The sequence below is a fragment of the Mesoplodon bidens genome (genome assembly GCF_964165515.1).
Source record: "Mesoplodon bidens genome assembly, chromosome: X".
In the NCBI taxonomy this organism is placed as follows: Eukaryota; Metazoa; Chordata; class Mammalia; order Artiodactyla; family Ziphiidae; genus Mesoplodon; species Mesoplodon bidens.
The window spans coordinates 23,435,053-23,461,605 of record NC_138163.1 but is presented as its reverse complement, the minus strand read 5'-3'; the positions used below and the strand labels follow the sequence as shown (position 1 = coordinate 23,461,605).

Here is a 26,553-nt window from a genome sequence, read left to right as displayed (position 1 = left end):
ATGGGAAGCAGCCGCATAGCACAGGGAGATCAGCTTGGTGCTTTGTGACCCCCTAGAGGGGTGGGATAGGGAGGGTGGGAGGGATGGAGATGTAAGAGCGAAGAGATATGGGGATATATGTATATGTATAGCTGATTCACTTTGTTATAAAGCAGAAACTAACACACCATTGTAAAGCAATTATACTTCAATAAAGATGTTAAAAAAAAAAGAAGTGGGCAAAGGACCTGAATAGACATTTTTCCTAAGAAGACATACAAATGGTACATGAAAAGATGCTCAACAACACTAATCATCAGGGAAGTGCAAATGAAAACCACAATGATATTTTTTTTTTTCCGGTACGTGGGCCTCTCACTGTTGTGGCCCCTCCCGTTGCGGATCACAGGCTCCAGACGCGCAGGCTCAGCGGCCATGGCTCACGGGCCCAGCCACTCCGCGGCATGTGGGATCTTCCCAGACCGGGGCACGAACCCATGTCCCCTGCATCGGCAGGCGGACTCTTAACCACCGCGCCACCAGGGAAGCCCCACAATGATATTTTATAATAACTGTAAATGGAGTATAACCTTTAAAAATTGTGAATCACTATATTATACACCTGTAACTTATATACTATTGTACAGCAACTATACTTCAATTAAATATTACATTAGTATTTATCTGAGGAAAAGAGATACATGACCCTTACTACATGAGATTGTATACATTTAAGTAGAGAAGTGTAATAGTTACTGTAAACACACACACACACATACAATGAGACATCCCCTCACATCTGATTAGGATGGCCATTATCCAAAAATAAATAAATAAATAAAGACAAATGTTGGCAAAGATGTGAAGAAGTTGGAACCTCTGTGCACTGTTGGTGGGAATGTAAATTGGTGCAGCCACAGTGGAAACAGTATGGAAGTTCCTCAAAACACTGAAAATACAACTACCATTTAATCCAGCAATCCAACTTTTGGTTATTTATCTAAATAAACTGAAATCAAGATCTCGAAGAGACATTTGCATTCTCATAGCCAAGTTGTGAAACAACATAAATGGCCATTGATGAATGAATGGATAAAGAAATGTGGTATGCATATGCATACCTCTTTAAAGAGAAGGAAATCCTGTCATATGTGAAAACATGGATGAACTCTGAGGACATTTTGCTAAGTGAAATAAGCCAGTCACAGAAGGAAACATACTACATGATTCCATTTATATAAGGTATCTGAAGTAGTCAAACTCATAGAAGCAGAAAGTAAAATGGTGATTTCCAGGGGCTGGGGTAAGGGAGAAATGGGGAGTTGCTGTTCAGTAGATATAAGTTTCCGTTATGGAAGACGAAAAATTTCTAGAGATCTGCTGTACAAAATTGTGCTTATACTTAACAATACTGTACTGTACACTTAAACTTTTGTTAGGAGGGTAGATCTCATGTTATACGTTTGTTTGTTTTACCACAATAAAAATAGAAGGAAAAAAAGTGGAGGCAAAATAAAACTTTCTTAGGCAAACAAAAACTGAGGGAAACTGTCACCAGTAGACCTCCTATCAAATATTGTTAAAAGAAGTATTTCAGAGAGAAGGAAACTTGGATCTACATGAGAAGGAAGAGTGTCAGAGAATAATAAATGCAATTAAAATAAAATCTTTTTTCTTAATCTTAACAGATGTAATAGATAGCTGTTCAAAGTAATAAAAGCAACAGTATATTGAGTGATTTTATGTTATGGATACATGAAATGAATGAGAACAATAAGAGATGAGGGGGAAAAATTTAGAATACTCTGTTATAAGATACCTGCATTACCTGTGAAATGGTAAGTGTTATGTGAAAGTGCTGTTAGGTTAGTTGTAAATGGATATTACAAACTCTAGGGAAATCAATAAATTTTTTTCAGAAAAAGACAAAGAGAAGAAGAGAAAATGAAATCATATAAAATGTTTAACTAAAACCAGAGAATGCAGGACTTCCCTAGCAGTCCAGTGGTTAAGACTCTGTGCTTCCACTGCAGGGGGCAGATGTTCGATCCCTGGTTGAGGAACTAAGATCCCACATGCCGGGTGTCATAGTCAAAATTAAAAATAATAATAATAAAACCACAGAAGGCAGTAAAAGGGGGGCAGTAAAGAAAGAACAAGGGAAATGAATAGAAAATGGTTACAAACATTTTAGATATTAATCCAACTATAATAATAATCACTTTAAATGTGAATGGTCTAACTATGTCAGTTAAAGGACAGAAATTCTCAAAGTGGATTAAAAAAGCAAGACTCAATTATATATTGTCTACAAGACACAGACAGATTATAAGAAAAGGTATGGAAAATGAAATATTAACAGCAATCAAAAGATAGCTGGATTAGCTATATTAATTTCAGAAAAAAACTGACATCAGAACTTGGAAAACTATCAGGGATAAAGAGAGAGAATTACATAAAGATACAAGGGCCATTTCTCCAACAAGACAAAGCAATCCTTAACATGAATGCACCTAACAACAGAACATCAAAATACATGAGGCAAAAAAAAAAAAAAAGTGATAGGACTTCCCTGGTGGTGCAGTGGTTAAGAATCCACCTGCCCACCAGTCCCCTCCACCAGGAAGCCTACACAAGCCTCTGAACCAAACTTATCCACTGGGGGCAGACACCAAGAACAACGGGAACTAAGAACCTGTAACCTGCGAAAAGGAGACCCCAAACACAGTAAATTAAGCAAAATGAGAAGACAGAGAAATACACAGCAGATGAAGGAGCAAGGTAAAAATCCACCAGACCAAACAAATGAAGAAGAAATAGGCAGCCTACCTGAAAAAGAATTCAGAGTAATGATAGTAAAGATGTTCCAAAATCTTGGAAATAGAATGGAGGAAATAAAAGAAACGTTTAACAAGCACCTAGAAGAACTAAACAGCAAACAAACACTGATGAACAACACAATAAATGAAATTAAAAATTATCTAGAAGAAATCAATAGCAGAATAAATGAGGCAGAAGAGCAGATAAGTGACCTGGAAGATAAAATAGTGGAGATAACTACCACAGAGCAGAATAAAGAAAAGAGAATGAAAAGAATTGAAGACAGTCTCAGAGACCTCTGTAACAACATTAAACGTACCAACATTCAAATTATAGGGGTCACAAAAGATGAAGAGAAAAAGAAAGGGTCTGAGAAAATATTTGAAGACATTACAGTAGAAAACTTCCCTAACATGGGAAAGGAAATAATCAAATCCAGGAAGCACAGAGAGTCCCATACAGGATAAATCCAAGGAGAAACATGCCAAGGCACATATTAATCAAGCTATCAAAAAATAAATACAAAGAAAAAATATTAAAAGCAGGAAGAGAAAAGCAACAAATAACATACAAGGGAATCCCCATAAGGTTAACAGCTGATATTTCAGCAGAAACTCTACAAGCCAGAAGGGAGTAGCAGGACATATTTAAAGTGAGGAAAGGGAAAAACCTACAACCAAGATTACTCTACCCAGCAAGGATCTCATTCATATTTGATGAAGAAATTAAAACCTTTACAGACAAGCAAAAGCTAAGAGAATTGAGCACCACCAAACCAGCTTTACAACAAATGCTAAAGGAACTTCTCTAGGCAGGGAACACAAGAAAAGGAAAAGACCTACAACAACAAACCCAAAACAATTAAGAAAATGGTAATAGGAACATACATATTGATAACTACCTAAAATGTAAATGGTTTAAATGCTCCAACCAACAGATATAGACTGGCTGAATGGATACAAAAACAAGACCCGTACACATGCTGTCTACAAGAGACCCACTTCACATGTAGGGACACACACAGACTGAAAGTGAGGAGATGGAAAAAGATATTCCATGCAAATGGAAATCAAAAGAAAGCTGGAATAGCAATTCTCATATCAGAAAAAAATGGACTTTAAAATAAAGACTATTACAAGAGACAAAGAAGGACACTACATAATGATCAAGGGATCAATCCAAGAGGAAAATATAACAATTGTAAATATTTATTCACCTAACACAGGAGCACCTCAGTACAAAAGGCAAATGCTAACAGCCATAAAAGGGGAAATCAACAGTAACACAATCATAGTAGGTGATGTTAACACCTCTCTTTCACCAATGGACAGATCATCCAAAATGAAAATAAATAAGGAAACACAAGCTTTAAATGATACATTAAACAAGATGGACTTAATTGATATTTATAGGACATTCCATCCAAAAACAACAGAATACACTTTCTTCTCAAGTGCTCATGGTACGTTCTCCAGGATACATCATATCTTGGGTCACAAGTCAAGCCTTGGTAAATTTAAGAAAACTGAAATCATATCAAGTATCTTTTCTGATCACAACACTATGAGACTAGATATCAATTACAGGAAAAAAAAACTGTAAGAAATACAAATACATGGAGGCTAAACAATACACTACTAAATAACCAAGAGATCACTGAAGAAATCAAAGAGGAAATCAAAAAATACCTAGAAACAAATGACAATGAAAACACAATGACCCAAAACCTATGGGATGCAGCAAAAGCAGTTCTAAGAGGGAAGTTTATAGCAATACAATCCTACCTCAAGAAACAAGAAAAAACTCAAATAAAAAATCTAACCTTAACACCTAAAGGAACTAGAGAAAGAAGAACAAAAATAGATAGATCCACTATTGTGATCCATCCCTCTATCAGTAATCAAGAAATCCAGCAGGTCGAAAATTAGTAAGGATGTAGTTGAACTGAGCATAATGTATTCTGTGACATAAAACACAATGTAACAAATTTATAAGAACAGAAATCAACAAATGGTGCTGGGACAATTGGATATTCACATGCTAAAGAATGAAGTTGGACCCCTACCGCACATCATATGTAAAAATTAACTCAAGAAGGATTAAAGAGCTAAACTTGAGTTAACAATATTAAATTCTTAGATAGGCATAAGTCTTCATAACCTAGATTAGGCAACAATTTTTTAGATATAACACCAAAAATATAAGCAAAATAGATAAAATAGATACATTGGATGTCATCAAAATTAAATTTAAAATTAAAACTTCTGTGCTTTAAAAGATACCAAGCAAACCCACAAAATGAAGTTTTTTGCAAATCACACGTCTGATAAGAATATATAAAGAAGAATATATAAAGAAATGTTGCCACTCAACAATGAAAAGATGAATAACCCACCTAAAAAACAGACAAAGGGTTTGAGGGAAAAAAATGTTCGACATCATTAGCCCTTAGAGAAATGGACAGTGACTGCTACTGGGTAAGGGGTTTCTTTTTGGGGTGATGAAAATGTTCTGGACCTAAATAGTGGTGATGGTTGCACAACCTAATATATTAACAACCACTGAGTTCTACACTTTAAAATGGTGGATTTATGGTATGTGAATCATACATATCTCAGTAATGAATCAAGTAACCCAATTTAACAATAGGCGAAGGATCTGAACAGACATTTCCCCAAATGAAGGTACACCAATTACCAATAAAGCACATGAAAGATGCTCAACATCATTAGTCATTAGGGAAATGCAAATCAATATCAAAATGAGATATCGTCACTTCATACCCTCTAGACTGGCTATAATCAAAAAGACTGATGATAACAAATGTTGGTGAGGATGTGGAGAAAATGAAACCGTCATAAATTGCTAGTAGGAATATAAATTGGTATAGCCACTTTGGAAAACAGTCTCACAGTTCCTCTAAAAGTGAAACATAGAGTTACCATATGACCCAGCAATTTCACTCCTACATATCTGCCCAAGAGAAATGAAAACACAGGTCTACGCAACGACTTGTACATGAATCTTCATAGTAGCACCATTCACAATCCATATGTCCACAAACTGGTGAATGGAAGATCAATATGCGGTATCCATACAATGAAATATTTTTCATTGCATGTATGGCAATTTAAAAAAACAATGGGGGCTTCCCTGGTGGCGCAGTGGTTGAGAGTCCGCCTGCCGATGCAGGGGACGCGGGTTCGTGCCCCGGTCCGGGAAGATCCCACATACCGCAGAGTGGCTAGGCCCGTGAGCCATGGCCGCTGAACCTGCGCGTCCGGAGCCTGTGCTCCGCAACGGGAGAGGCCACAACAGTGAGAGGCCCGCTTACCGCAAAAAAAAAAAAAAAAAAAACAATGGGGCTTCCCTGGTGGCGCAGTGGTTGAGAATCTGCCTGCTAATGCAGGGGCCACGGGTTCGAGCCCTGGTCTGGGAAGATCCCACATGCCACGGAGCGACTGGGCCCGTGAGCCATAACTACTGAGCCTGAGCGTCTGGAGCCTGTGCTCCACAACAAGAGAGGCCACGATAGTGGGAGGCCCGCGCATCGCGATGAAGAGTGGCCCCCGCTTGCCACAACTAGAGAAAGCCCACACACAGAAACGAAGACCCAACACAGTCAAAAATAAAAAAATAATAATAATAAGTAAATTAAAAAAAAGATTCTGCTTTAGGAATTGAAAATACCCCTTTAAAAAAAATAAAATAAAAAATAAAAAATAAAAAAACAATGTACTGTTAAGTGCAACAACATGGATGAACCTTGAAAACATTATGCTGAGTGAAAGAAGCCAGACACAAAAGGCCATATGTTGTATGATTCCACTTAAATGAAATGTTCAGAATAAGCAAATCCATAGTGACATAAAGTATTTTAGTGGTTGCCTTAGGCTGGCAATGGGGAGTGACAGCTAATGAGTATAGGTTTGTTTGGAGAATGATGAAAACCTTCTAAAGTTGATTGTGGTGATGGTTGCACAACTCTGAATATACTAAAAATAATTTAACTGTACACTTTAAATGGGTGAATTGTATGGTATGTGAATTATATCTCAATAAAGTTACTATATTAAAAAAGAAATGGTAAAATTTTATTTCTTAAGCTGGGTGGTGGGTACATGGGTGCTCATTTTATGATAATTCTTTAAGTTTGCATTTAGATTATTCACTTTGTAGGTGAAATACATGTCTTAATAAAAACACTTTTTTAGAAGTCTGACTGATCTGGATTCTAATTCTGGCTCAACCACTTAACAGCTATGAGTACTTGGGCAGATTACTTAACCTTCTAATGTCTTATCTGTAAAGCAGAGATGGTAATAATAGTAACTCCCTCATAGGCTTTTACATCATGTGCCTGGCACATTGTCAGTGTTATTATTAGCTCTAAGCAGTTGAGCCACTTGCCTAAATAATCCAGAGTCATGGCTTCTCCTTCTTTAAACTCCAACTTCCATATTTGCTATTCCACAAGAGTTCACAACTTTCATCAGGGAAGTAAAATTCACCTTCAAGTAGGACCTACTGAATTCTACCTTCAACATGCCCTTAAATAACAGCTCTATAAAGCCAATCAAGCTCCTAATGAACCAGGACAAAGCCAAAGTTTCCATCACTTCTGAGGGTTGTTGTCACCTACTGTTCCAGCCTGGGTCTGGATGTACAAGTCAAATTAAAAGAAGAATAATCTTTTCAGTCTTGAGCAGCCTCCAGAATCATGTCGGTTCTGAATCTAATCTCCGAGTTCAGTCATAAGAGACTCTGTGTGTTGTTCTTCCTATTGTCCCACCTGGATTCCTAGCACATGGCTTCAAAGTCCAAACTGTGTCTTCAAGCCTATCCTACAGAATTGTGGCCCAGATGAATGTATCAGTGAATGTGTCAAGGGTGAGTCATCAGAGGGTAAGGAAGGGTAGGAGAGATGTGAGCTTATCTGGGTCCCTTGCAAGGACTCTTAAAGGAGATACTGTGCTGCTGTTCCCCATGAATCTGAAACAATTTATATTCATGTATAATTGTCATCAGAGACCTTTGCTTAGAGTACCTGACACCCAGTTCACAGGGTTAGTTTCCTTCCACCTTTCCCTGCTGATACCTGCCTTTTAGCCATATTACCACTTGAGACTTCCTCTACCAGACAAAGGGAGAGTGAAAAAGAGATGAACCTAGGCAGCTTAGCTCTGCAGCAACTTGGATAAAACATTCAGTGGGATGGGGAAGGCTAAACCATTGGCTCTAAATAGAATTTTACTTCAAGAAAGCCTTCCCTGACCCTTCCTTCACTCCACACTTCGATACCATGTTCAAAGTCTCACAGCTTCCTTTTAATTACCCTTTTCTAATACAACATGCTTACAACATTTAATTTCATGTCTATTTCTCTCAAGAGTCTATGCTCCATGAGGGAAGGGACCTTCTCTTCCTTGTTCACTACTGTATCCCCATCAACTACTATAGGACCTTGCACATAGTAGGTGCTCAATAAATTATTTGTTGCATGAATGAACAATAAATCCATATAACAATGAATCAACTTCTGGTATGATGAATGGGGATAATCAAGAGTTCAGTGGGAGATCTTGGATTTCCAAATGAGGTAGTCCTGGGAAAGGATATCATTGCAAAACAGCTTTTTGGGGGAAATGTTAATGATTTACCTGTGCTGGGTGAGTACATTTACAGCTGAAGGATGATTTGCACAGTAAGCCAGATACATAGATTTAAAATGAGGCATGAGGTTCAGTAGACAACCACCTACTTTGTGTTGGTTTTCTGGAAACCTGTAAGCAAAACAGATGAAACACAGAATGTAAAATAGGAAACAGGATAAAGGAAGATGATTCCAATTAAACCTGGCAACATGCAAACCTTATGAATTCTTTTGCCAAAGTTAAAAAGAAACTTCTATATTATAACCATTTTATCTATGAAATGTAAGTTCTTGGCCACTGTTTTAAAATTCAGCCACCAAACATAGCTCCAATATATAGGGTCAGATACTTATTTGGAATTACTAGGGTTTTTTAAGATACTTATTCAAATTATAATATTCAAATTTATCCAGGCACACTAAAAATATTCTTGATTAATTTGCATGAAGTTCAAGTACAGACAAAACTAACTGAATCCAAAAATGACAGAATTAGAATTACATGGCACCCATTTTAGTTTGCAGAAAAATCAAAAAAACACAAGAAAGAAAAAAAATTACTCGGAATTCCACCATTCAGAGATATCTATTATAACAATGTTGGCATATTCCTTGGACTCTCTTCTACATGTTTCTATATAAAATGAAAAGCAAAGTCTAAATAGTAATAGTAATCTGCTCTTCTCACTTAGTCACCATCTTTTCATACCAATAATATGGATCCCTATCAGCATTTGCAGTGGTTCCTCAGGTCTCTTTAGAGGGGGTTCTCACCAGCTTCGTCCCTGGACAACCACCCATGTCTCATTAAGCTCAAGAAACAGGCAATTGCCCCAAATTCCCTATAGACGATGAAAGTCACCAATTCTCCGAGATCCACTACTTGGAAAATGAATCTTGCTCCAGAAACATATTGCCTGATGATCATCACAGTTCATTCTGCAGTATGAAGTTGAACACTTCAACGAGCTAGCTAGCCATCAATGATGCGCTGTGGTTCACATAAAGATATTACTTGGAAAAGTAATTCGCAATGTACAAAAGAAAAATATCTAATCGATGACAAAGGCATCATCCATGACAATTTAGACCTTATTTGTCAATATGATTTTTAAATAAAGTGAGAAATAACTGACCAGATGTAGAGTCCTGATAAGCAACTAGTGGGTTGACTCTGTGAATACCACCACCTAATAGATTTTCTCTGTACTGGGGCAATTTATCAAAGTTGGAATAAATGTATAAATGCATAATAAATGCATAAATATAAAGTGCCCCTATCTAAGACAACAGTTAAAAGAAAACAAAGCACACCAAAAAACCCAATGTTGCTAGCTATCCTGATGGCGATGTGCGACACTTACTTTGAACATTCTTCCAAGGCTTGGCAGAGCGTCTGTTGAAACGTGCATACTTCCTCGAAGTTTCCCAATAAAGATGTAAATTCTACAGTACTCAGACTGAAAAAAACATATATATGTAGTTTCAGTGAAAAGAACTTGGGGATGACTCTAGTTATCTATCTCTAGTCTAGTTAGCTGATAGTTTGCTAGTAACTGGCAAATGGGAGAAGGGAAGCAATCCCTACATTTTAACTTTTGCTTTTTAACTGACACCAACTCTGTGATCTCAAGCAATTTTCTAAAGCTTCTTTCCTTGATTTCCCTTTTCCATAACAAGAATAATGATCCTAAAGAAAATGAGTGTTTATAAGGTACATTTAGGTATTTTACAAAGCAAAGAGTAAATGAATAGCAAGTGCTTAACATTTAAGCATCTACAGAGAACAGATTGGTGGTCGCCAAAGGGGGGGACGGGGGGTGGAATGGGGGTCAAAAGGTTCAAGCTTCTAGTTATAAAATAAGTAAGTCATAGGGCTGTAATGTACATCATGGTGACCATAGTTAATAATACTGTACTGCATAGTGGAAAGAGTTGCTGAGAGAGTAGATCTTAAAAGTTCTATCACAAGAAAAAAATTTGTAACTGTGTGTGATGGTGAATGTTAACTAGATTTACTGTGGTGATCATTTCACAGTATATACAAATATAGAATCATTACACTGTACACCTGAAACTAATATAATGTTATATGTCAATTATATCTCAACAAAAAATATCTAAGTATCTAAATGGGTAGAATACATCATAGCTGGGAATAAGTGTAAAATCTTTTGAATACTCTCCTCTAGAGGAGCTGGGAAAGTAATTGAAAGACATTACATATGCCACTCAAAAATCAACTAAAGGAAATCTTGAGCGGAAATAGGAGGGAAGAAAATAGTACTGATGTGTTTGTTTGCTTTTGGAATGGAATGGAGTCAAACACAAACTGAACCATTTTAATCGAGTGCCTCTGTACTAAGAATTTTCTCATCCTTTCTTCCCCTACCAAATAATAGGTGATAAAAACAAGAGCCAGCACTAATACAGCGCTTAACACTGAGGTAAGCATTTTACAAATAACAACTCGTCTTAACCTTACAACTTTATGAGGTAGGTACTATTGCTGTTTCTGTTTTACACATAAGGAAATCCAGGCACAGAGAGGTTAAAGCAAATCAGCCAAAGTCCCAAAGCCTGTGAATGAAGCCAGAATTTGAACCCAAACATTCTAGCTCCAGAGTCCATGCTCCTAACCACTTTTTTTTTTTTTTTTTTTTTCGGTACGCGGGCCTCTCACTGCTGTGGCCTCTCCTGTTGCGGAGCACAGGCTCCGGACGCGCAGGCTCAGCAGCCATGGCTCATGGGCCCAGCCACTACACAGCATGTGGGATCTTCCCGGACCGGGGCATGAACCCGTGTCCCCTGCATCGGCAGGCGGACTCTCAGCCACTGAGCCACCAGGGAAGCCCCTAACCACTTTTTGAGAGAAAACTTTTCTAAAGATTTACTTAAAAGGCCAATGTCTGCCACATGTTCTTTCTCCTTAGTATAATAATACAAGGGGAGGGTTTCCAGGAGAGTAATTTTTGCTGACAAAGAAAAGGAAGACCCAAACAGACGTTACCAATAACCCCTAGAGTATAAAAAGCACCCAGTTCCTCTGCTCTGATGCCCTCCTGAACCACAAGCTGGAAAACCCCTCTCATGGGTATCAAAAGCGAAACCCTTTAGCCAGCTTCCCTGGCTGCTGTTCCCCCATAGCAGCAAGAACCTGACTGGAGGCTTATCTGGACCTTTCAGGATCAAACAATAAACAGTCCCCTTTGCTCAAATCACTTTGGGGTCTACAAGGCAGAACCAATGGAAAGTGACTAGAACTGCATTTTGAATTCCCTTGGGAACAGTGCGGTTCTGACTCGGGTCTCTCACCTCCTCTGCGTGGCTCTTTTCTTTTCCTTTGACTATTTCTTGATTGCTAATCAGTCACTCCTTCATTTGAAATCTTACCATCTTCCGCTGCCAGGGTTACCACTTCAGTTCCCCTCTCCTCCTCTGCCTGTCACCTCTAGAACACGGAACCACATTTCACTTGGTGGCAGGAAACGCAGTGGGTTGAGTCTGGCCACTGACTGACCATGTGATGGGCAGGACAGGGAGACTCTCTGGACTTTGGGTTTTTTTTAATTTATTCAATAAGGATAGTCATTTCTTCCAGGGCACTAGACCCAATGATTCACTGAGGTTCCATTCAGCTCTAAGGGCTATGATTCACAGAGCACTTCATGTTTTACATAATAATAACAAAAGCCACTTTGTTGTTGATCATTTAAACTCTGACAAAACACAGGAATACAAAATCCTTTCATACTGAAGTAAGATTCCCATAGTGCCATGAAAATAACTGAGTAGGAAATTTAGCAGGACATTATGCCTAAGCAAGCATGATTTAGGAAAAGGGAAAAAATAGTGAAATACATTAAACTTATTTAAGCCTGAAGCCAACAGTTTAGGCAATTGTTTGGTAAAAATAAACTCTTAAACTGAGAAACAAGAAGAGATTTCTGTCCTCCATTCTATGTATCAACCACTAAATTTACCATTTGACTTATAGATCATAATCTCTAGTAAAGTTTAATCCATTAAAATAAAAAACACACATAAATGCACTTAGCTATTATTTGTTACATATGCCAGGCCTACAAGCCTAAAAAATGAACGGTCAATATTTTTCTTTTGTGAAAAGTAAGTTTTCAATTCAGGCCTTCAGATTTCTAAGACCAGGATAAGGTTTGAATATTTTTAACACCTCTGTCTCATTCACTTTTGCCTGGGTGAAATACTGGCTTGAATTGCTCTTAGGAACATTCACAAAATGCCACGCTTTTTCCACTCTGGGAGCATGGGAAAGAGTTTCGGCCCTGGCAAGTCAAGGTCAGAGCAAGCACAAGAATTTCCAGTGTCTGTGCTTTCTGCATAAAAACACCAGCAAGTCCTTCTTCTGGAAGGTAAAACTAGATGTATCACTTCTAAAACGTACAAGATAAAAATGGTGACAGACAGAAAGGCAGATCAGCTCCTTCCCTCCACAGCCAGAAGAGAAAGAAAGCCAAGCTCTCCAAAAGCTACATCTTGCATAATTTCTGTTGCCTTGACCATGTTCTTGGCAACCTGTGATCTGTGGAAATTCTTCTAAAGGGCAAAATCAATTATTCAGTGACATAAGAGTAATGACTCCATCTACTGACATTATCTTGCTTTGCTTAGCGAGAGGTTTAAAATATAAATCTTACTTGTTATTGGACTGCAGGGGTCTTAAGTAAGTAACAAGAAGAGACTGAAGTTCTTTAGCATAATCTTTTTCAGTGTCCAAGATATTCTGTAACACCTATGGAGAAACAAAGGTCAAGGTATTGTAACTGTCAGAAAAGTCCAAGTTAAAATAGAGTTTTAGATCTTTTAACCAAATTATCAGAAAAAAAGTCCTATTTATTCAGCTAGCACTGTAAGTAAGGAGCACAAAATCTGAATGCACTTTGTTTCATTCTAGTAAACTACTCTAATAATTGCATGACAACTGGTTATACTGCATAACTCATACAAACACATTTTTTTCAGAATTACCCATAATTGGAGGGGCCTTTTCATTTACACAGTACTGCTCAGAATGCTTTCACGTGTTTTAAATCATTTTATCCTCAGCAAAGGTCTCGGCTAACAAAGGATCATCATTCCCATTTTATGGAGGAGGAAATTGAGACCAGCTACCTCAAGACATAGAGATTCAGTGTCAGGATAATTTCATGATAACCGATGTCAAACACCAAAAAAAGATTTTTTTAAAATTATGTTCTTGAGAAAATCTTTAGGTGACAAAATTTGAGGACACTGAATTTTTAAGCAGTTAAAACTGGTTTTTTAATAAAGGTAAAAAGTGCTAGTATGAACATTTCAAAGAGAAAAAGAAGCTGAAATGTGAGGAATTTAACAAGGAAAATGATGCTTACCAGTATTATTAATGATAGCCAAATGAAAATCCTATCAGCAAAACAACCAATGTACAGGTCCACAACTTCTTTGCCCCCACCAACCCTGGGGTCACACCTCATTTCCCAGCCTCTTCTGGAGGCAGCTGTAACCTTCATTCTAAGCTCCTAGAGATCACCAAGTTAACATTTTGGTGTATTTTCTCTCATATCTCCTAATCCATTCAACACAAATTTACGGAGTGCCTCCTTGGTGCCAAAGGCCATGTCTGTCCTCAGGGAGTTTCTATTCTGTCTTCAGAGGGAGACATTAAGCACAGGCTCACAAGACAATGTGAAGCATTTTTAGCCAGGAGAAGCCCCTTAGCCTACCAATATGCCAGACATACACTCACAAGACAGTGCATGATGATCTGCTACTGACAGGTGGAGTGGACAAAGCAATTGGAGGTCCAGGTAGCTGTGGGTTTTTTGGGAAACAACTGGACTGGAAGGTGGTCATCCAGGCTCTGCTACCAATGGACAGGTTGCTTCAGTTTTAAGGCTCATCTCAGATTGTGACATTTCACCTACCTCAGGGGTAGATAGCTCTTTGTTGTGAGCAGATGCCCTGTGCACTGTAGGATGTTTAACAACATCCCTGACGTCTACCCACCAGATGTCAGTTGCATGCCACCCCTACCCCATTATGACAACTAAAAATGTGTCCAGACATTGCCAGATGTCACCTGAAGGGCAATATCACTCCTAGTTGACAAGGACATAGGCCACAGGGTGGCTTCAAAAGCTAGGGCTGGGCTTCCCTGGTGGCGCAGTGGTTGAGAGTCTGCCTGCCGATGCGGGGGACATGGGTTCGTGCCCCGGACCGGGAAGATCCCGCATGCCACGGAGTGGCTAGGCCTGTGAGCCATGGCCGCTGAGCCTGTGCGTCTGGAGCCTGTGCTCCGCAACGGGAGAGGCCACAACAGTGAGAGGCCCACGTACAGCAAAAAAAAAAAAAAAAAAAAAGCTAGGGCTTGGGGCTTCCCTGGTGGCGCAGTGGTTGAGAGTCCGCCTGCCGATGCAGGGGACACAGGTTCGTGCCCCGGTCTGGGAAGATCTCACATGCCGTGGAGCGGCTGGGCCCCGTGAGCCATGGCCACTGAGCCTGCGCGTCCGGAGCCTGTGCTCCGCCACGGGAGAGGCCACAACAGTGAGAGGCCCGCGTACCACAGAAAAAAAAAAAAAAAAAGCTAGGGCTTAAGTTGTAGCCCCTCCTCCCAGCCACTCATGTCTACTTTCAGTTTCTCTATTCCTCAGGGAGGAATGCCTACTCTCTAAAGGTGTAAGTGTAAATTTAAGGGCCTGGAGGTACCAGTGCTCTGTGAAATTAATCCAGGGATGGAACAGAAATGTTTCCCCTATAGAAAGTTGAAGCACAACAAAGGAAATTAGAAACTATCTTGAGATGAATAAAAAAGAAAACAAAACATCAAAACTTATGGGATGAAAAAAAAACTTATGGGATGAAGTTAAAGCAGTTCTTAGAGACTGTAAATAGCTGTGAATGCCTACATCAAAAAGAAGAAAGAGGACTTCTTGTTTCCAGTCCAGCATTTAAGGCATTTGGAAGTCATCACTCCATCCTAAAAGCAAGTAAACAGTTGAACAACTAGAAAAAAAATTTGCTTACATCTGTCAGGGAAGTGAGGTCACAGGCAAAAACGGTACACTTAAAATTGGAGAGACAGACAGGCAGATAGAGAATCATAATTTGCTGGACCAGAAGACCATGAGCAGAAGCCTCCATGGGAAGTGGTATCACGGTAAGAAAACCTGAACTGTAATTGATGAATTGCTGGGGGTTCAGAGCAGAAACATCTGAGAGTTAAAAACTCTAGGGGGTCCAGTCACAGAGGAGCACACCCACACTTCTGTGACTTTTACTTCCAGAAGCTGTACCAGGTTATCACAATGAAGAGAGGAGGAAAATCTCCCTTGTGCTTCAGGAGAGGGAAGGGAAAAGTAGCCGTTCTGAAATTTACTGGAGCATTCTGTTCTTTATAACAAGGTCTGCCCTCAAGAGAGAAAGTATTTTACCAAACCCTAACCTATTGGGGTTTTATCAGAGCCTAAAATACCCAGGGGAAGAGAAATACCCTACTCTAGCTCCCTCTAGCCTTCCTCTCCTATCTAAGGGAGGGGAAAAAAAGACTGAGAAACACTGCTGAAGTTCACAATCTAGGGACATAAGCTCACCAAAAGCCTGAGACCTAATCATAGGACTTGAGAACACTTCCCCTGACCCCATACCTTACCACCATATTACTAAAGGCCTATTTACTGCAGTTCCTCTTACCTAGTACATCACATCTGGCTTCCAACAAAAAATTACAAGGCATATGAAAAGGTAAAAAAAAAAACACAGTTTGAAGAGACAGAGCAAACATTAGAACCAGAATCAGATATGGTAGGAATATTGGAATTATCAGACCAGGATTTTAATATAACAATGATTAATATGCTATGGGCTCCAATGGAAAAAGTAGACAACATGCAAGAACAGATGGGTATTGTAAGCACGAATAAATACTGAGAAGGAATAAAAATGAAATGCTACAGATCAAAAACACTCTAATAGAAATGAAGAATGCCTTTGATGGGCTTGTTAGTAAACTGGACCACTGAGGATAGAAGCTCTGAGATTGAGGATGTGCCAATAGAAACTTTCAAAACTGAAAAGCAAACAGAATAAAACCCTGAAAAATGGAACAAAATATCTAAGAACTGTGGGACAACATCTAAAGGTGTAACCTATGTGTGATGAGAATACTAGAAGGAGAATAAAGAGAGAAAGGTACAGAAGAAATATTTGAAACAACAATGACTAAGAATTTCCCCAAATTAATGTCAGACACCAAGCCACAGATCCAGGAAGCTCAGAGAAAACCCAGCAGGATAAATGCCCCCCCTGCAAAATGTCCCTTAAACCCACCATATTCAAACTCCAGAAAAATCAAAGATAAAGAAAAAAATCTTGAAAAAAGACAGAGGATAAAAATACTTTACCTATAGAGAAGCTAAGATAAGAATTATACGTGGCTTGTCAGAAAGCGTACAAGCAAGAGGAGAGTGGAGTAAAATATTTAAAGTGTTGGGGGAAAAAAACCCCACCAACCTGGAATTCTGTATCTTGTGAAATTTTCCTTCAAAAGTCAAGCAAAAATAGACTTTCTAGGACAAACAAAAATTGAGGGAATTTTCTTGCCAGCAGACCTGCTTTGCAAAAAGTGGGGTTTTTTTAAAAGTTCAGAGAGGGACTTCCCTGGTGGTCCAGTGGCTAAGACTCCATGATCCCAATGCAGGGGGCCCAGGTTCGATCCCTGGTCAGGGAACTAGATCCCACATGCTGCAACTAAGACCCAGCGCAACCAAATAAATAAATTTTTAAAAATTAAAAAAATAAAGTTTGGGTGGGATAGGGAGGGTGGGAGGGAGATGCAAGAGGGAGGGGATATGGGGATATAATTATACGTATAGCTGATTCACTTTGTTATACATTAGAAACTAACAGAACAATGTAAAGCAATTACACTCCAATAAAGATGTTAAAAAAATAAAGATCAGAGAGAAAGAAGATGTTATAGGTTAGAAACAGATTTACATAAAGAAAGAAAGCATGAAAGAAGGAATAAGTGAAGATAAAATAAAAACTTATTTTTCTGTAAATCAACTATACTTCAATAAAAAACTTTTATTTTTCTTCTTAATTGATCAGATAACAGTTTGTTCAAAATAATAATAGAAACAATGTATTAGATTACATATATATATATAATGCTTATGTATGCTTATGTATAAGTGAAATGACTGACAGCAATGATACAAGGGATAGGAAGGAGGAATTAGGAATACTTTGTTATTATAAAGTACTTGCACTTGTACCTGTGAAGCAATACAGTGTTATTTGAAAGTGGACTTGGACTAGTTCTAAATGTATATTGCAAACTCTAGGGCAATCACTAAAAAAGTAAAAAAAAAAAAATCTAAAACTACACAAGCTACCAAAACTGACCACAAAGAGGTAGAAAATCTGAATATCTCTATAACAAGTAAAGAGATTGAATTAATATTCAAAACAACTTCCCATAAGTTAAAGCCCAGGATGAGATTGCTTTATTGATTAATTCTACCAAAAATTTAAAGAATTCACATTAATCCTTCACAAACACTTAAAATCCTGGAAAAGAAGAGTGTACAAAGTTAGAGTGTATACTTCTCAATTTCAAAACTTTCTAAAAAGCTTCAGTAACAAGACAGTTTAGTACTGGTATAAAATAGATATATAGACCAATGGAATAGAATTGAGAGTCCAGAAATGAACTCATGGTGAACTGATTTTTGACAAGAGTGCTGTGAACTTCCAATAATGAAAGAATAGTCTTTTCAAAAAATGGTTCTGGCTAAATGGGAAAAGAATTTGATAAAGAATATATACATGTATATGTATAATTGAATCACTTTGCTGTACACTTGAAACTAACACAACATTGTTAATCAACTATACTCCAATATAAAATAAAAAGTTAAAAAAAAAGGTATATAAAAAGTGGTGCTGGGACTTCCCTGGTGGCACAGTGATTGGGAATCCACCTGCCAATGCAGGGGACATGGGTTTGATCCCCGGTCCAGGAAGATCTCACATGCTGTGGAGCAACTAAGCCTGTGAGCCACAACTACTGAGCCCGCATGCCACAACTACTGAAGCCTGCGCGCCTAGAGCCCGTGCTCCGCAACAAGAGAAGCCACCGCAATGAGAAGCCCAGGCACCGCAATGAGAAGCCCAGGCACCGCAATGAAGAGTAGCCTGCACTCTCCGCAACTAAAGAAGGCCCGTGCACAGCAACAAAAACCCAACGCAGCGAAAAATAAAATAAATAAATAAAAACAACAAAAAAACAAAAACAAAAAACACATGTACCCTTTGACTGTGCAATCCCTCTTTAAAGAAAAAAAAGTGGTGCTGGGACCACTGAATAACTACATACAAAGAAAGAATTTGCACTCCTACTTCACACCATATACAAAAATTAACTCAAAATGGATTCAAGAGTTAAAACTACAAGACTCTTAGAAGAAAACAGAAGAGGAAATCTTCCTGATCTTGAATTCATCAACGGATTCTTGGATGACACCAAAAGCACAAGCAACAAGAGAAAAAATAGATAAACTGAAATTCATGGAAATTGAAAACTTTTATGTATCAAAGGACATTATCAAGAAAGTAAAAAAGATAACCCACAGAATGGGGAAAATATCTACAAATCATATATTTGAAAAGGTTCTACTATTCAGAATATATAAAGGACTCTTACAACTCAACAATAAAAATAATCAGTTAAAAGTTGGCAAAGGGGGCTTCCCTGGTGGCGTAGTGGTTGAGAGTCCACCTGCTGATGCAGGGGACATGGGTTCGTGCCCCGGTCTGGGAAGATCCCACATGCTGCGGAGCGGCTGGGCCCGTGAGCCATGGCCGCTGAGCCTGAGCATCTGGAGCCTGTGGTCCGCAATGGGAGAGGCCACAACAGTGAGAGGCCCGCGAACCGCAAAAAAAAAAAAAAAAGTTGGCAAAGGATTTAAATAGACATTTCTCTGAAGAAGATATACAAATGGCCAATAAGCGCATAAAAAGATACTCAACATAGTTAACCATTAGGGAAATGCTAATCAAAACCACAATACTACTTCACACTCATTAGGGTGGCTATAATAAAAAGAAAAAAAATAGAAAGAACAAGTGTTGGTGAGGGTGTGGAGAAACTGGGACCCTCATACATTGCTGGTGGGAAAGTCAAAAATTGTAACTGCTGTGGAAAAGTTTGGCAGTTCCTCAGAAAGTTAGACATAGTTATTATATGACCCAGTAATTCCACTCCTGGAGAAATGAAAACATATGTCTGTGCAAAAATTTGCACATCAATTTTCACAGCAGCATTATAAATTATAACCAAAAAGTGGAAATAATCCAAAGGTCCATAAACAAAACCTGATATATATCCATAATATGGAAGATTTATTCCATCATAAAAAGCAATGAAGGGACTTCCCTAGTGGTCCAGTGGTTAAGAATCCGCCTTCCAATGCAGGGGACAGAGGTTCGATCCCTGGTCGGGAAACTAAGATCCCACATGCTGTGGGGCAGCTAAGCCTGTGCACTCTAGAGCCTGCGCGCCACAACTAAAGAGCCCCCGCACTGCAGCTACGAGCCTGCCTACCACAACGAAGATCCTGCATGCCGCAACTAAAACCCAACACAGCCAAATAAATAAATTAATTTAAAAAATATTTTCCTTCTTTAAGAAAAAAAAAAAAATGACGTACTGATACATTCTACAACATGGATGAACCTTGAAAATACTATGCTAAGAAAGAAGTCAAACACAAAAGAACAAATATTGTATGATTCAATTTATATGAAACATCCAGGATAGGGAAAACCCATAGAGACAGAAAGTCGATTAGTGGTTGTCAAGGGCTGGAGGGAGTGACTATGAAAGGGTACAGGGTTTCTTACTGGGGTGATGAAAATGCTGGAAAGTAAGATGGTGGTGATCATCACACAACTCTGTTAATTTCCTAAAAATCAGTGAATTGTACACTTTAAAGTGGTGATTTTTGTAGTGTGTGAATTATGTGTCATTATAGTTGTTATTTTAAAGTCAAAGCACAAATTTCTCATCTGTTAATAGAAACTTTTCTGTTTTTTCTCTGACTCCAAGTCCTCATCCAGTAGTGTCCTTCCAAACTCAAATGTGTCCATCGTTAGTGGTCTCTGCCCAGCTGGGCTGCTGTTCATTGCAATGTGTTAAATAATCATTTATACTCATGCTCAGCACTAGGATTCATTTTTTTTATTCTTAAAAATGGAGAGAGCTGCACTAGAATTCAACAGTACCACATTTTATCAAGAGGTAAAACTCATATGCAGACTACCGTTTTAGCAACATTTGTCTATAGTATTTGTATTGGAGGAAAAAGAGGATGGTGGCCTGGCTTCCCACTTATATTCAGGAGAGAATGAAGTCATCTCATCATCTCCTTTGTTCACATTTTTCTAAAGAGACCATGTCTGGTAATGAGCCATCTCACATCCTCAACCTTGCTTTCAAGCACTGTTGTCTGTAACTGTCACACTACCCAAAGTATAATGTCCATTGAAAAAAAGGAAAACAAAGTAAAAGAGAAAATAAAACAAAACACAGTCATTGCCTAAGGGAATTTTTAAATTAGAAAATTCACGGATATTATTTACATCATAAAATGTGACTTTTAAGACAATTAAACATCACTGCTTTAATTCCATGGTTGCTATAATTCAACATTCCTCCCCTCATTGAAACAGTTTTATTATTTTAACTTCCTTTAAAATGCTATCACAGGTAGTTCCTTTAAGAGAAAGCAATAAGATGTTGCAAGAAAGGTGCCAACTTTCCTGCTCCAGTGGATTTATTTGCTAGGCGAAGCAGCACACTTTCTAAGGGTTCCGTCTGTGCTGGAACCACTCACATGGGACAAACGGAGGTAGGAAGGCAGACACTCCCTGCTGCCTTTGAGTAAGTTCTGGAGAGCTGAATGGAAACATACACTAAACTCATATTGTTGCAAGTCTTGAGGGTGGCTGAAAGCTGACTTTACAAGCTAAATTGACACAGGTGATTAATGAGTCCTTCATTAAATAATGCAAAATTTGTTTGAATGATGATGTACTAAATAGCATTGCCCTTGCTGTGGTTTGATTAGTAGAAATGCTCATCAGGGTGGATGCCTGGGATTCTCTCTCAAATTCACTTGGATTTTTATTGCTTTCCTCAATCTCAGAAGACCAACTGATGAACTGCGGAGACTGGTTCTTTATTTTTCAGGCCACAGGGCATCTACTGTAAAAGGATAAAAAGGGAAGCAGACAGAGAAGGCTATGTGTCCCCAAACAGAAGGCCTCAGTGGTGAGTCAGAACGCAAACAGTTTGGCAGGCCAACCAACTTCAGAGCAGTACAATCTGATCGACATGAAATCCACTCAAATACTAAAATGGACTGTGTCCAGACATTGCCTTTGCCTCTCTGACTCCATCTTCACAAGGACAACAGAGTATCCTTTTGCTCAATTAACCTCTGACTAAATTCAGAATAAAACAGATGGTGAGAAGCCATAGAAAAAAGAGGTGGAGGCCTTTTGTACCTCCATCCTGGGCTATTGATTTTCCAGTAAAATATATTTCCTCCATTTCCTGGAAAGGCTTTAGAGTGAGTTCATTTTTATAACTCTGTTTTCCATAAGGGAACAAGTCATATAAGTCTGAAGAAATTATTTTAAGAGGCTAAAATGCATAAACAAAAGCTGGAAACAGAGATACATCCCATGATAAAGGAAGATTATAATGGCCCCAGGAAACCTTAATCTAAGCAAAACCATCATATTATAGGAATTCTGAGATAAGTATGATGGCTGCAAAAACAGGTTCATGTTGGTAAACTCCTAGGAGATGGGAAAAGGTAATACACTACTGTATTTATGTCATATTTGACGTATATGGCAGAAGAGTCCGCCTGTTTACATTCAAGTGCAGTGATCAATTTCACCCCCTCCAGGTCCTTGGTTTTCACAAAACAAGCAGCACTCTTGCCCTGTTATGGACAGATTCTGCAAAACAGAGATGGACTCTGAAAACTCTTGTCACCTCCCTGACCTCAGATGGAAGATATGGATGAGTTAGGCAGGAAATGGGCAGGTAAAAAAGAATAGGGGATATGGAGAAGGAATAACTGGATAGATGTGTAAGGTAGTTTAGGCTGGTGGTTTTTAAAAAGGGAGGGTGCACAGAGGTTTCTTAGGGCAGTGAAATTACTCTGAACAACACTGTAATGGTGGATACGTGTCATTATACATTTGTCCAAACCCATAGAATGCCCAACACCAAGAGTGAATGGTAATGTAAACTCTGGACTTTGGTGCTAATGATGGGTCAATGTAGGTTCATCAATTGTCACAAATGTCCCACGCTGGTGGGAGATGCTGATCCTGGGGGAGCCTGTGCATGTGTGTGGGTAGATGGTATACAGGACATCTCTAACCTTTGGATCAATTTTGCTGTGAACCTAGAACTGCTCTAAAAAATAAAGTATTTTTTAGAAGGGTAGATAAGCACTAGAAACGTAGAGAAAATTCAGGGTGGGAGCAAGTGGGTAAATAGATGAGTGAGAGAGAAAAGGGGGGTAAACAGAAGATGGGTGGCAGAAGCAAGAACTACTGGAGGCTTCCTGGGATTCTGATGTGATTGAACGGGTCTCAGATTTCTTCCCACCTTTCCGACCACACGGAGGTTCTGATAAGACATCTGCCACACGTTACAATAAAGGAGAAGAAAGTTAGAAAAAATAAATAATACTGGCCCTTACTGATTATATTTTCCTATTTGGATGTAGGGAAATGTTATCTCTTACTCTGCAGCCAGATGCTCATCCCCAGAGTTTAGTACAGGGAGACCTCGTTTTATTGCATTTTGCTTTATTGCGCTTCACGGATATTGTGGTTTTTCCACAAATGGAAGGTTTGTGGCAACCCTGCATCAAGCAAGTCTATTGGCGCCGTTTTTCCAACAGCATTTGCTCACTTCATGTCTCTGTGTCACTTTTGGTAATTCTCACAATAGCCCAAACTTTTTCATTATTATTATATTTGTTATGTGACCAGTGATCTTTGACGTGACTATTGCAAAAAGATTACAACTTGCTGAAGGCTCAGATGTTGGCGAGCATTTTTTAGCAATAAAATTTTTTTAAATAAGGTGTGTACATTGTTTTTTAAGACAATGCCATTGCCCACTTAACAGACTACAGTAAAGTGTAAACATAACTTTTATAGGCACTGGGAAAACAAACAACTCACGTAACTCGCTTTATTGTGATTGTCTGGAACTGAACTGGCAATATCTTTGAGGTGTGCCTATATTAGGATTATTGTGAGTCTGGCCTATTTATGGCAGCACGAGGGACCACATTCTTACATTGGGCTGCACCAGTTGCAATAAATAAGGAATTTCACCCCCCGAGAGGCATTTTTTTTAAATTAGTTTCTGCTTTATAACAAAGTGAATCAGTCATACATATACATCTGTTCCCACATCCCTTCCCTCATGCATCTCCCTCCCTCCCACCCTCCCCATCCCACCCCTCCAGGCGGTCACAAAGCACCGAGCTGATCTCCCTGTGCTCTGCGGCTGCTTCCCATTATCTATCTACCTTACGTTTGGTAGTGTATATATGTCCATGCCTCTCTTTCGCTTTGTCACAGCTTACCCTTCCCCCTCCCCATATCCTCAAGTCCATTCTCAGGTAGGTCTGTGTCTTTATTCCCGTTTTGCCCCTAGGTTCTTCATGACATTTTTTTTTTAAATTCCGTATATATGTGTTAGCATACGGTATTTGTCTTTCTCTTTCTGACTAACTTCACTCTGTATGACAGACTCTAGGTCTATCCACCTCATTACAAATAGCTCAGTTTCGTTTCTTTTTATGGCTGAGTAATATTCCATTGTATATATGTGCCACATCTTCTTTATCCATTCATCCGATGATGGGCACTTAGGTTGTTTCCAGCTCCGGGCTATTGTGAATAGAGCTGCAATGAACATTTTGGTACATGTCTCTTTTTGAATTATGGTTTTCTCAGGGTATATGCCCAGTAGTGGGATTGCTGGGTCATATGGTAGTTCTATTTGTAGTTTTTTAAGGAACCTCCATACTGTTCTCCATAGTGGCTGTGCCAATTCACATTCCCACCAGCAGTGCAAGAGTGTTCCCTTTGCTCCACACCCTCTCCAGCATTTATTGTTTCTAGATTTCTTGATGATGGCCATTCTGACTGGTGTGAGATGATATCTCATTGTAGTTTTGATTTGCATTTCTCTAATGATTAATGATGTTGAGCATTCTTTCATGTGTTTGTTGGCAGTCTGTATATCTTCTTTGGAGAAATGCCTATTTAAGTCTTCTGCCCATTTTTGGATTGAGTTGTTTGTTTTTTTTGCTATTGAGCTGCATGAGCTGTTTATAAATTTTGGAGATTAATCCTTTGTCAGTTGCTTCATTTGCAAATATTTTCTCCCATTCTGAGGGTTGTTTTTTGGTCTTCTTTATGGTTTCCTTTGCTGTGCAAAAGCTTTGAAGTTTCATTAGGTCCCATTTGTTTATCTTTGTTTTTATTTCCATTTCTCTAGGAGGTGGGTCCAAAAGGATCTTGCTGTGATTTATGTCATAGAGTGTTCTACCTATGTTTTCCTCTAAGAGTTTGATAGTTTCTGGCCTTACATTTAAGTCTTTAATCCATTTTGAGCTTATTTTTGTGTATGGTGCTAGGGAATGATCTAATCTCAAACTTTTACATGTCCCTGTCCAGTTTTCCCAGCACCACTTATTGAAGAGGCTGTCCTTTCTCCACTCTACATTCCTGCCTCCTTTATCAAAGATAAGTTGGCCATATGTGCGTGGGTTTATCTCTGGGCTTTCTATCCTGATCCACTGATCTATCTTTCTGTTTTTATGCCAGTACCAGACTGTCTTAATTACTGTAGCTTTGTAGTATAGTCTGAAGTCAGGGAGCCTGATTCCTCCAGCTCCGTTTTTCGTTCTCAAGATTGCTTTGGCTATTCGGGGCCTTTTGTTTTTCCAAACAAATTTTGAAATTTTTTGTTCTAGTTCTGTGAAAAATGCCATTGGTAGTTTGATAGGGATTGCATTGAATCTGTAGATTGCTTTGGGTAGTAGAGTCATTTTCACAATATTGATTCTTCCAATCCAGGAGCATGGTATATCTCTCCATCTATTTGTATCATCTTTAATTTCTTTCATCAGTGTCTTATAATTTTCTGCATACAGGTCTTTTGTCTCCTTAGGTAGGTTTATTCCTAGATATTTTATTCTTTTTGTTGCGATGGTAAATGGGAGTGTTTTCTTGATTTCATTTTCAGATTTTTCATCATTAGTGTACAGGAATGCCAGAGATTTCTGTACATTAATTTTGTATCCTGCTACTGTACCAAATTCATTGATTAGCTCTAGTAGTTTTTCGGTAGCATCTTTAGGATTCTCTATGTATAGTATCATGTCATCTGCAAACAGTGACAGCTTTACTTCTTCTTTTCCAATTTGTATTCCTTTTATTTCCTTTTCTTCTCTGATTGCTGTGGCTAAAACTTTCAAAACTATGTTGAATAAGAGTGGTGAGAGTGGGCAGCCTTGTCTTGTTCCTGACCTTAGTGGAAATGGTTTCAGTTTTTCACCGTTGAGGACAATGTTGGCTGTGGGTTTGTCATATATGGCCTTTATTATGTTGAGGAAAGATCCCTCTATGCCTACTTTCTGCAGGGTTTTTATCATAAATGGGTGTTGAATTTTGTCGAAAGCTTTCTCTGCATCTATTGAGATGATCATATGGTTTTTCTCCTTCAACTTGTTAATATGGTGTATTACATTGATTGATTTGCGTATATTGAAGAATCCTTGCATTCCTGGGATAAACCCCACTTGATCATGGTGTATGATCCTTTTAATGTGCTGTTGGATTCTGTTTGCTAGTATTTTGTTGAGGATTTTTGCATCTATGTTCATCAGTGATATTGGCCTGTAGTTTTCTTTCTTTGTGACATCCTTGCCTGGTTTTGGTATCAAGGTGATGTCGGCCTCGTAGAATGAGTT

At 38.7% G+C, this 26,553-nt stretch overlaps 1 protein-coding gene across 9 annotated transcripts in view; it reads right to left on the bottom strand.

Moving 5' to 3' along the window:
* The window catches only part of ARHGEF6 (Rac/Cdc42 guanine nucleotide exchange factor 6), a 116,949-nt gene that overhangs the window by 35,118 nt on the left and 55,278 nt on the right, over positions 1-26,553 (bottom strand). For all 9 annotated transcript variants that reach the window (XM_081222767.1, XM_081222769.1, XM_081222768.1 and 6 more), the window contains 3 exons: positions 13,129-13,223; positions 9,817-9,912; positions 8,460-8,582 (listed from right to left, as the gene is read on the bottom strand). In XM_081222767.1, coding sequence (XP_081078893.1) covers positions 8,460-8,582; positions 9,817-9,912; positions 13,129-13,223 — 314 coding nt within the window. The remainder of the gene's footprint in view (positions 1-8,459; positions 8,583-9,816; positions 9,913-13,128; positions 13,224-26,553) is intronic.